We start from the raw sequence: 12,402 nt of genomic DNA, 5'->3' as shown, positions 1-12,402 counted from the left end.
GCCTCGTCCACTGGTGACCGCAGCTCACCTTCCACGATGAGCCGAGCCTGGGTCCGGTCCTCTCCGTACTGGTTCCAGGCCCGGCAGCTGTAGGTCCCAGTGTCTTCTGGGAAAACCTCCTGGATCAGCAGAGTGTGGCGGTTCTCCTCCCTGAGGAGGTGGAAGTCCTCCGACTCAGAGACCTCCTGTCCATTGTGGAGCCACATAACGAGAGGCGGGGGCTCACCTGTAGGCCAGAAACGCTTCATCAGAACATCTCAGAGTCCTTCATGAAGTGGACCGATCACAGAATGTCAGCAACCTCTGTGATAAAAACGAGAAGACTCTGTCTGTGCAAAGTCTGCTCTCTAATTTACCAGCCCTGATCAGGATGCAGGATTTAACCACTGAGCTATAAAATACACTGGAGTGCTAATCACCGTCTGTTTGAATGAGTCGCTTTGAAGCCACCAGCCGCCATATTGGTACTCCCTATTTCCCCCCAGTAACTAGGGAATATGTGCGCTACAGCATCGAATAGCGAGGATTTTCTCATGTTCAGGGGGGGGCTTAAGACTTTTAAAATGTCAAATGCCATATACTTTTATGTTATGTTCTAAAACTATAGAGTACTGAGAAAGTCATGTGCTGAAATATTTTGCATTTTATTTATTTAAATATATACATTTAACATTTATAAATATATAAATAACAATATACAAAAACATATATTTACATATGTGTATACATATATATACATATATACATATACACATACTTATATATACACATATATATATATTTAATATGAATAACATGTAAAATATTTCAGCACCTAATTTCCTAGTAGTTGATAGTGTTAGTACATCCACTGACTGTAGAATTACCTGTGAATCGTTTTCACACAGCCAGAAAACTGCTTGTTGATGCAGCCAAATCCTGTGGGATTCTGTGAGAGTAGGGAGTAGCAAGATGGCGGCCAGTGACTTCAGTTTTTCAGCAAAATCAGCACTCCAGTGTATAATATAGCTCAGTGGATTTAACTAGAAAAACAACATAAAATGGGTTTTATAGAGCGACTGTCACTGCCGTCCCATGGAAATGTAATCAGCTTTATATTGACTGCTTTCGGCGTTATTCCACCTTTCATTGGGAACAGACCTGTTGTTGTTGTGCATCTCTGGCAAAATTAGTGAGCTACTTAGTTAGAAGCAGAAACCTGGACCTATATGTCCTGAGAACATTTTGTCTTTCTGTCCGTCTGAAAGAAGCTCCCGTCTCTAGATGTTTGCTACGTTTCTGTGGGAGGGGGAATAAATCTCGTGGCCTAACGGCAATAAAAACAGGGAGACCCTGGAAGCGGTCGTGTTAAAACTGAGTGACAGAAGAGAGCTGCAGACCGATCCTCAAACAGCTTATATGGAGACGGGAGTCTGTGGAAACTCATTATATAACACACACACACACACACAGACACACACACACAGTGGGGAGATGATACGGGCGACTGAGCTTCAGTCTGCAGAGAAGGAACATCAGATACACAAACATCATCTGCATGTCTTTCTTTCTAGAGTTAATGCCACGGATCTCAACTGGGACCTAAAATAACTCCGCTAACATGCAGCTAGCTGCTAGGTAACCTAACCTCTCCCTAACCTTAACTCTACCTAGACGCCGGCATGTATTTTCTGATCTTGTGAGGCCCGACCACATCTCTGTCCCAACAACAAGACAAACACAAACAGCGGAAATGAAGAGGCAGGACTACAGTCAATCTGTCTTCATCTCATCTGCACCGTGTCCCCGGAGATCAGACAGGAAATACCACAGCGTGCACGCACACACACACACACACACACACACACACACATACATACACACACACACACACACACATTAAACAACACACACACACACACACTAAACAACACACACACACATTAAACAACACACACACGGCCCGGGCGTACCGCTCAGCTCCACCGTCATGGAGACTCTGCTGCCGTCCATCACCTTCAGGTCGCTCAGCGGGACAGTGAAGCGAGGAGCCCGACCTGCTGTTGCGACCTCTGACCTCTGTGACTGCAGCACGCCTGCCGTGCAGAAAACGCATGAAGAAGAAACAGAGACAGTCAGAAAATCAGCTGCTCTACTGTAACCCATCAGATTGACAACTTCCACTAACACGTTCTAATCGGGTCCCTGCACCGAAACACCGGATCCAAACCCATGAAGGTCAAATCAGGTGTAGAGAAGCAGAGTAACGTGTAAAACCTTCTGGAGAAAAGCACCACTAGCTGATAAAGTTGGTTATGTTATTCCCTGAGAGCCTCAGCATGTAGAAACATCCTTCAGTTTCACACCCAGCAGAACATCTAGAAATCATCGGTTCACCAGAAGCATCATTACCACCAACGTCCGAACTGGCCACCTTCATTCACTTAATTTTATTTCTGCTGTATCTGGAGTTAATTTCTATGTTGAGGGTTTTTATTTTTAGCAGATCAACACTTTGACACTTGGCAGGAGAGCAGATTTCAGTTAATCTGTAAACGCGTGCATTCAACATCTTAGCAACATTTATGTATGGCTGCATAATTACAATGAAGATTCTTGAAATTATCTTTCTGTCCCCTGACATCCAGCACAGACTGTAGGGTCCAACACGCTGAAGGCTAAGGCGTACTGGATGGATCACAATGACACTTCAGGGGGAAAAGAAGGAATTTGATCTCATCAACATATTCAACAGTAATATTAACTATTGCAAAGTTGAGCCTGGTTCTGCTGGAGGTTCTCCTCCCTGTTAAAGGGGAGTTTTCCTCTCCACTGTCGCTTCATGCATGCTCAGTATGAGGGATTGCTGCAAAGCCATCAACAATGCAGACGACTGTCCACTGTGGCTCTACGCTCTTTCAGGAGGAGTGAATGCTGCTTGGAGAGACTTGATGCAACCTGCTGGGTTTCCTTAGAGAGGAAACTTTCTCACCAACCTGGAGGATCTGATGGAGTCTGACTCTGGAAAGACCCTTGAGATGACATGTTGTGAATTGGCGCTATATAAATAAAATTTTATTGAATTCAAAGTACCTCATAAAACTGCAGGACTAATCTAAGTAAATGTGACCCAGATGGTATTAAAGTCAGATGTTGTGAGTTTTACTTTAAGGCAGAACCTCTTCTGCTGCATTAGTCTGTGTGCAGAAACCAGCAGACACTGAACACTGATCACATCTATAGGTGTCAGGAGTCTGGATTTATTTATTTATTGCTCATTTTACTTGTAAATTGAGGACTTTAATGTAAAATTAGGACCTTTTTTGGTCCTCGCTCTTTTCTGGGCTGTTAAGGACTAAGGTGTCAGGGTGAGGCCATAGAAAGGCTTGAAAGTGAATGGAAGTCAAGACACGGTCCTCACTATGCATACTAAACAAGGATGTACATGTGTGTGTTTGTACTTGTTTGTCTATCGTTGTGTGGACCAAAGCTTGACAATAGACCAAAGTTGTGGGGAAATTTGGCATTGTGGGGACATTTTCCAAGGTCCACACAGTGGACCTAAAGAAATCTTTAGTATTAGAGCTAAAGTGTGAATTAAGTTTAGGTAAGGGTTACCTGTAGGGTTAAGGGGGAAAAAAACAATAGAAAATGAATGGAAGTCAATTGAAGGTCCACACAATGATGTATCTAAAAGCTTGTGTGCGTGCATGTGAGTGTTTCTAGGCTCGGACTGATGGACAAAATCACCAACAGATTCTTGTTCTGTCCCAAATGTGTTCAGATGAGTCCAGCTGACTCCAGATCAGATCTCTGATCCCTCCAGCAGCAGCTTCCACAGACTTCCTATTAAACTGGGAATGTTCTTAGAGCCGAGGAGGAGAGTCAGCGTCGGAAACCATCACAGTGTTTCTCACTCAGCCTTCTCCTTATAAGGAGAAAGGATTTCCTTTTCCTCCCAACATCTGGCACACAACTTTAATGGTCTGCTCGCTGAGTGTGTGTGAACAAACAAGAATAAACGCTTGTGCACGAGAAAAGCTGAACTTTCGTACTGAAGTGTTTTTTTTTTCTTCTGTGTACATATCAGACATACCAAAGAGGAGAGTCAGAGAAAAAAAACACAGAAAGAGATAAATTTTTATAAGCTCTACAAAGCAGAAACATTTTATCTATCTTATTTAAACCAGGAAGATCCCACTGAGCTTAAAACATATTTTTAAAGTAAGTCCTGGTCTAAATAGGGAGCCGCTGTAGAACTACGTTGCACACAAAAAACATAAAAACAACAAGAATAAAAAAATACATTTAACAGAAAACTAAAAACAACATGTGCATATAGAGAATTAAGCTTAAACCTACTCAGTATCAATTTAAACGTTCCCAAAGATATAAAGTCTCTTCATTTCCAGTCATTGTGAAACATATTTTATGCAAACTGACCTTGTTATCCATGTCAGTTTCCATGTGAAAAAAGATCTCTGTAATCCAATCCAGTTGAAAATCTAGCAGCTAAAACTGCTTTTTTACATTAAAAGATAACCAAAATGTATCAAGAAGATGAATTACCAACTATGGCCTTAGCTTTTTCAAAAGGTTCTTCCACATATGAGAGGATTAAAAACTACCTGAAATGTTTTCCGCTTGTGAATAATAATTTGTTCTGCATTCTGATGGACTTTAAATACTTTAGAAATTTTCTTCTGGCTGCTGCTTTCCCTCATAACATGTAAGGAATCAGGAAGGACTTTGTTCATCAAACCAATTGATCCTTCGTTTATGGCACCTTCAGTTCAACTCTGATAAATGGAAAATAGTGGACATTTTAAAGGGATTAGTAAATATAGCTGCAGCTGATAAAACTATTGGAGACAGTTTTAAGAGTGATTTTTGCCAAGTAAAGAGGGACATTTATGCAGACTGAATGTTTTGCCAAACTCAGTGGCTCCTTCCCCCCCGGGGAGCCAGCATTCTTGCCCTGAAGGCAGCATCAAGCTTGTATGAACCGATGTGCATGCACTCATTTCTGAATGTATTATCATAGATTTGTGTGCAACAAGAAAAAACTTTTATTGGTAAATTAGCCTAGTACAGAAAGATTTTTCTTATTGGAACAAACGGTGTATTTTGCAGGTCAGATTGTTTTATAATAGTTTGGAGAATAAACTAAACTGAAAATAAAACGTGATTAACGCCACAGATTTCTTTTGGTCTTCAGATGCGACTCGTTGTCCACACATGGACATCGTGTGGATTCAGAGGGCTGACGGGGTCAGGTTGTGGGAATCTGCTGGTATTTCGCCGAGTGTGTGTACACTGGCCTCGTTGGGGGTTTCCTGCTTCTGGCGGACTTTCCTCCCCCTCTCTGATTTTCCTTATAAAGCGGTGATGATAGTTTCTGTTTAAAATGCTGATGAATGATTGGCTTCCTGATAAACACGTTTCTGTGGTCCTTCATAAACAGCTAGTCAGCACATTGAAAACCTGTATAAATACAGGCCTGGTCATGCAATCAGACCAACAGGACAAATAAGACTCTAAATAACCAATTAGTTACAATCAACTTCTCATGTGACAATAACAAAACTAGAGCTAATCTCACTGCTACATGTCTGAGAGACAATCAACCCATTAAAGGTGATAAAATGTAATCAGATCTGTAGGTTCTCTAACAAATCTTTCAGCAACTTTCATTTTGTTTTAGTAACAAATTTATTTTAAGTCACGAACAGCCAGTTGTAAAGGTGTTATTAATGGACATGAAAAATCTCCCCCAGTCATGTCTTTAACTGATCTAGAATAAAACTGAATAGAAACGGTGAGCAGGGGTTTGGGTTTCATGTCCAGAAATTGTCCCACAGAAGCAGAATTTGCTCTTCAAGTGCAGAGAAGGTCAATAAGAGCTTATGTGGGTCTGTATCGACCTAGAAAAAGCATATGATGGGGAGATGGTTCTGCACGAGGACGCCTGGTGTGGCAGAAATATGTGAGAATAGAAGAGGACGTGAATGAAGAGAGTGAGGCAGTGGTGAGGTGTGCATTCAGCGTCCCTGATGGGTTCAGGGTGGAGTTACCCCAGGGATCAGCTCTGAGCGAACCCGTTCGTGTTTGCAGCAGGGATGGATCGGCTGACAGATAACAGACAACAGAAAACAGAATCTGTGGCAGAAGCAAAGATGAAGCTGGGAGGAGCTGAAGTAGTGAACAAAGCTGAGCTCAAACACCTGCAGTTAACCAGTGAAAACAGTGGAGAGTGAGAAAATGGGGCTGAAGGTTGAGGTGGAAGGAGAAGAGAACCAGGAGGGATCGGTGACAGAAGGACGGCTCTAAGATTGAAGGGAAAGTCTCATGAGACAATAGTGAGACCTGCTGTGATAAATTAACTGAACACAGTGGTTCTGAGCTGAAGGAGATTTTCATTGGGAAGGACCAACATGCAGATCAGAAGAAAAGCTAAGGTTGGCTAGTTTAGAGATAAGGTTAGAGAGGCAGGGTTGAGATGGTCTGGACATATTCTGAGAAGACAGAGTGGAGAGGATGCTGGAGATGGAGATGACTGGTTTAACAGTTAAAGAGCACAAAGGATTTTAAAAAACAAACGTCAACGTAGTGATAAGTTTGCTGGTGGACGGCTGGACTGACTTTAGACCTGATAAAACTCAGTGGACCAACACCAGCAGATGACATGGTACCAAAACCATCGCTGACTGTGGAAACCTCATTGTGGACCTCGATCAACGTGGATTTTGTTCCCTTCACTCTTCCTCCAGATTCTGGGACCTTGATTTCCAAACTGGAAGGTAAACTCTACTTTCATCTGAAGAGAGGACTGGACTACTGAGAACCTGTCCAGTCCTTTTCTCCTTCGCCCGGTGGAGACGCTGCAGATGTTGTCTCTGGTAGAGGAGCAACGTGAGAGTTGTAGCTGATGTCCTGCTGACGTCTGCATGTTGTGACTTCTGAAATTCCCCCAAACTGTTGAAGGGGTTTTGCTCAGACTATGATTATTCCTGTTGCTTTTTCCATTAAAATGTTCTTTCTACAAAGCTTTCCAGTAATATTCTGTGAACGGCCAACTTAAATGTGTTGTAGCTTAATCACCTTGTGGAGGATGTCTGTAGCTTTCAGTAGACTCCTCCATGACTGAGTACAAAATATAATGTGGTCACAGCTAAAAATGTCAGTTTTATAGATATTTTTAATGGGTCTTATTTTTATTCTAATTTGCTGAATAATTGAACCTTATATTTTCATCTGAAAGCCATAATCAGACAGAACTTTTTATTGTATCCTAGTTCAACAGGCAGGAGAACTGAGCCTTTCTTCATCATATTGTCTGTAAAGCTCCTGACCTTTGACCTGGACCCGGGCGTGGCTCTCTGCCTGGCCATGGATGTTCTTCGCCACACATGTGTACACACCGTCATCATGGCAGGAAGCGTTCTGGATCACCAGCTCAGTCACACCCCCAGCATGTGAGGTCCAAGTCCTAGGAGGAAGAGGACGGCCTGGAGGAGGAAGAAGAGACGTTGTCATCTTCATGCTAACAGAAACCAGCAGCAGTGAATCATCATCACTATACAGTGATTTCCTGGGAGAGTCCATGTAGGGGGTTTTATTGTTCGAGGAATAAGCAAGTTAATTGGACCGGATGTTCAAATCAATTGAATTTTATCTATATAGCTCCAATCCACATCACATCATCTCAAGGCTCTTTCTAAAGTCAGACTCCATCAGATCCTCCAGGTTGGTGAGAAAGTTTCCTCTCTAAGGAAACCCAGCAGGTTGCATCAAGTCTCTCCAAGCAGCATTCACTCCTCCTGAAAGAGCGTAGAGCCACAGTGGACAGTCGTCTGCATTGTTGATGGCTTTGCAGCAATCCCTCATACTGAGCATGCATGAAGCGACAGTGGAGAGGAAAACTCCCCTTTAACAGGGAGGAGAACCTCCAGCAGAACCAGAACCAGGCTCAGTGTGAACGCTCATCTGCCTCCACCCACTGGGGCTTAGACAAGACAGAGCAGAGACACAGAAAGCTCAGAAGCTCACATTGACCCAGGAGTACTTTCTATGTTAGAGAAGACAGAGCAGAGACACAGAAAGCACAGAAGCTCACATTGACCCAGGAGTACTTTCTATGTTAGAGAAGACAGAGCAGAGACACAGAAAGCTCAGAAGCTCACATTGACCCAGGAGTACTTTCTATGTTAGAGAAGACAGAGCAGAGACACAGAAAGCACAGAAGCTCACATTGACCCAGGAGTACTTTCTATGTTAGAGAAGACAGAGCAGAGACACAGAAAGCACAGAAGCTCACATTGACCCAGGAGTACTTTCTATGTTAGAGAAGACAGAGCCGAGACACAGAAAGCTCAGAAGCTCACATTGACGCAGGAGTACTTTCTATGTTTGAGAAGACAGAGCCGAGACACAGAAAGCACAGAAGCTCACATTGATCCAGGAGTACTTTCTATGTTAGAGAAGACAGAGCAAAGACACAGAAAGCACAGAAGCTCACATTGATCCAGGAGTACTTTCTATGTTAGAGAAGACAGAGCAGAGACACAGAAAGCACAGAAGCTCACATTGACCCAGGAGTACTTTCTATGTTAGATGGTAATAGAGGATGATCTGCCTCCCCTGATGATGTCACAGCTAACAGAACGCCAGACCAGGTGTACCTTCTATGAAGAGAAAAATAACAGAGAACACAAAGTTAAAAGCTGAAATGACAACAAACAATGCAGATTGGAGAACAGTAGGAGAACTCAGCAGAGTGAGAGAAATAGACCCTGATGTCCTCCAGCAGCCTAAGCCTATAGCAGCATAACTATAGAGGTAGCTCAGGGTAACATGAGCCACTCTGACTAGAAGCTTTGTCACAAAGGAAAGTTTTAAGATTAGTCTTAAAAGTAGACGGGGTGTCTGCCTCACGGACCAAAACTGGGAGTTGGTTCCACAGGAGAGGAGCCTGATAGCTAAAGGATCTGCCTCCCATTCTACTTTTAGAGACTCTAGGAAAGTGCTCTGTTAAAAACTTGCTTAAATTGTGCAGCCCTGATCATCAAGATGATGAAACAGAAGTTTGAGACTTCAGTCTCCACAGAAAGATCAAACTACATTTATACGGCGCTGTTGTTCTGTGGTGGAGTGAGTTTGACTGGTGATGGTTCATATTGAGCTCTGATCACTGCAGAAACAACATCTGGACCTGAACCAAGACGTGGTCCCTACATTTTAGAGTGAAGAAAGTCACCATGTTTTAATGCTGTTAACGGAATATGTATAAAAAGCAGGAGGGTTTAACCTTTACATTAGACATTTAAAGCAGCTGCTGCATGTGCAGATTTATTTAAAGCACTCGAAGCAGTGAGTGGAGTAAATCTGTGGACTGGAGGGTCTGAGATGAGGTGGAGGAGTGACTGGATGCAGCAGGAGTCCCGCAGCATGATGGAGAGCAGCTCTGAAACACGGCGAACTCGCTGTGCATGCCCTTGTTGGGTCGGCCAAACGCTCCCAGTGTGTTCCTGTGTGTGCGCTCTGTGCAGCAGCGAGTTTTGTCTTTATATGGTTTCCAGCTCTCGTCCTGAAGCTGTTCAACCGTCCGAGCTCTCTGTAAAACACGGCTGGTTGTTTCCAGCGCCTCCATGGGATTCTCTCTGGTTTAACTCTTTCATTTATCCACTTTAGGAAAATACCGCATTAACATTTTAGATCAACTGTTTAATCTTTCCTCCGACATTTCCCTGCTTGTTTTTATAACTTAACTGTGTTTGGGTCACAGGCTTTTTAAAGCTCACACATAAAGGCACTTAAAGTTAGAAAAAGCTACTTTATTCTCAGATTTCATTGTTTCCTTTTAAATATTTATAGTGAACTCTTCCAGACGGTTTTCAGACATCAGTGGCCTCTTATTCTTTATCGTCCTTTTATTAAAGCAACCCTCTGGAGTTTTATTAAAACTCTCTCTTTAATCTTTGTGTTAATCTTCATTCCTTTGCAGGTTAGAGATGTTCTAAACATCAGACATGCAAAGTTTAGGATTCACACGGAGAGAAAATCACACGTTTTAGTGAATTTGAACCGCTGACTCTACTGAACTCATTTGTGATGTTTTACAGTACCGATTGGATCTGTCTCATCGTCTCTGATGTTTCCATTCATTCGTTTTTTTTTTTATTAGTTCTCTAAAAATAAAAACCTGAACACAGAATCCCTCCCTAACTTTCAACAGTTTTTCTCAGCAGGTTTCCACTCTGCTCCATATCTTATCTGGATTAATGTTTTCCTTTCTGTGCTCAGTCCTGTTACCCAACACTAACTCTGTTTAATAAAGCAACAAAAGCTGCCAGGAGACAAAACACAACAGCACAATCTATCCCCATACAGAAATAAATCAATTGCAGGCAGATCATCCGTTAAAATACAACATAAATAGTTCTTTCTCTGCTCATTTTCATCGTCTGTTGTGTTTGTGCATGTGGTCTGCCATCTGCTGGACACTTCAGCCTCAGGCATTTGGTGCTACTGCAAGTTTCTATTGCTGCTGAGTGAGATCAGTAAAATACAGCTGAGCAAAACAATCTGACAGCTGATGACAGCAGCATCAACCCAAACAGACTGACGCTTGCTTCTCAGCACTATGCTGGACTTATTTAGGTTTATCTCATCAGCGATGGGATGCAAACTCAATCAGATGTTATTGCAGAAAGATGCTAAAACTGAACTGCAGATTATTTTCCACCTGAGAGGTTGTGTCCATTTCTGATAACGCATTAAAGAGGAAAAAAACAACCCACGATTAAAGGCCAATCTGGGAGCAGATACACATTCTCAGCTTTCTCCACAGTCCTGCTCAAAAGGTATTTGTTATGTTCAGAAACTCAATCCATTTACAACCCCAGCCACCTCAGACAAACAGCAGCTGAATGTGAAGCAATGTGATCTAATGGAAGCCATCGGTCAAATGAATGAAACTCACAAGGTCCTTTCTGAATCCTCCGTAGAAACATTACCGTGTTTAACGTGGTGACGAATAAGAAACACAACCTCAGCTGAGTTTACTGAGGTGGTGGAGTAACACAGATAATTATGGGGATTAATGTCAAAATGAGCTTTTTTTGGATTGCTGAAACAATCCAAAAAAACGGTTAAAAATAATATATCACCTGAACTTCTGTTCTGAAGGTGAAGATGTTTCTCTTCCCATTCAGGAAGCTTTCTCTGTTCAAAATGGTCTGCAGTAGTGAGAAGTTCCCAGGTTTATAGACCTGATGGCCTCGTTAGAGCTTAGATTCACCTGTAGATTCACCTGGAGCTGGTCTTCCCAACAATGCACTGCAAAAACGGAACTTGAAAGAAGTAAAATGTTCTTAAAATGAGTGTATTTGTCCTTGATTTGAGCAGGTAAATAAGATGTTTTGCCGATGGAATAAGATTTTTGAACTTAAAATAGGAACAACTCATCTCCATCATCTTGTTTCAAGTGCAGGATGTCTAATTTTCTTATTTTAGGGGTCAAAATACTCATTCCATTGGCAAATAATCTTATTTACCTGCTCAAATCAAGGACAAATACACTAACTTTAAGAACATTTTACTTATTTTTAGATCCGTTTTGCAGTGTGGAGAGTCGTTAGGCTCTTCGTTAGGCTCCTCGTTAGGCTGGCTCCCAGGAGGAATGTTGTGCTCACATGTGCGGAGGTGTGAACTGGGATGAAACTGGGCAGGAATCAAACCTATGGCTGTGTTGTAAGTTTCTGAAAGTGGAAACCTGAGTCCTCCTCCTCTGGTTAAAGTTGATTTTTCTCGCTTTGAGTAAATGTCCTACTTCACCCCTCTCTCAAACCATCTGTCTTCTCTGTCCAAAATGGAAAAGGAAGCCTGACAAGTTTCCCCCCAGTTCACACCTCCACACATGTGCTGCAAAAATTAAACTAAAAATAAGCATGATTTTCTTAAAATTACTGCATTTGTCCTTAATTTCAGGAGGGAAATGAGATAATATGCCAATGGAATAAGATATTTGCACTTAAAACAGGAACAACTTATCTCCATCATCTTATTTCAAGTGCAGGATATCTAATTATCTTATTTTAGGGGTCAAAATACTTATGCCATTGGCAGATCATCTTATTTACCTGCTCAAATCAAGAACAATTACACTCATTTCAAGAAAATTTCACTATTTTTAATTCCCTTTTTCCAGAACATTCCTCCTGGGAGCCAGGCTAATGAGGAGCCTAACGACTCTCCATGTGAGGGGCGATGAGTTCCAGGTGAATCTCAGTTTTAACGAGGCCTGCAGGTCTATAAAGTTGGAACTTCTCACTACTCCAGACATTTTGAACTGAGAAAGCTTCCTGGATGGGAAGAGAAACGTCTTCAGCTTCAGAACAGAAGTCCTGTTGTTTTATTTTTTAA

The 12,402-nt window shown here is 42.2% G+C and overlaps 1 protein-coding gene across 3 annotated transcripts in view; it reads right to left on the bottom strand.

Annotated features, from left to right (window-relative positions):
- Nucleotides 1-12,402, bottom strand: part of LOC105921769 (myosin light chain kinase, smooth muscle) — a 70,813-nt gene that overhangs the window by 37,214 nt on the left and 21,197 nt on the right. For all 3 annotated transcript variants that reach the window (XM_036132611.1, XM_036132613.1, XM_036132612.1), the window contains 3 exons: nt 7,332-7,487; nt 1,953-2,075; nt 29-226 (listed from right to left, as the gene is read on the bottom strand). In XM_036132611.1, coding sequence (XP_035988504.1) covers nt 29-226; nt 1,953-2,075; nt 7,332-7,487 — 477 coding nt within the window. The remainder of the gene's footprint in view (nt 1-28; nt 227-1,952; nt 2,076-7,331; nt 7,488-12,402) is intronic.

This window comes from Fundulus heteroclitus, unplaced genomic scaffold (assembly GCF_011125445.2).
Source record: "Fundulus heteroclitus isolate FHET01 unplaced genomic scaffold, MU-UCD_Fhet_4.1 scaffold_53, whole genome shotgun sequence".
Classification (NCBI taxonomy): Eukaryota; Metazoa; Chordata; class Actinopteri; order Cyprinodontiformes; family Fundulidae; genus Fundulus; species Fundulus heteroclitus.
The sequence above is the reverse complement of the archived record's forward strand: the minus strand, read 5'-3'. Positions and strand labels throughout refer to the sequence as shown.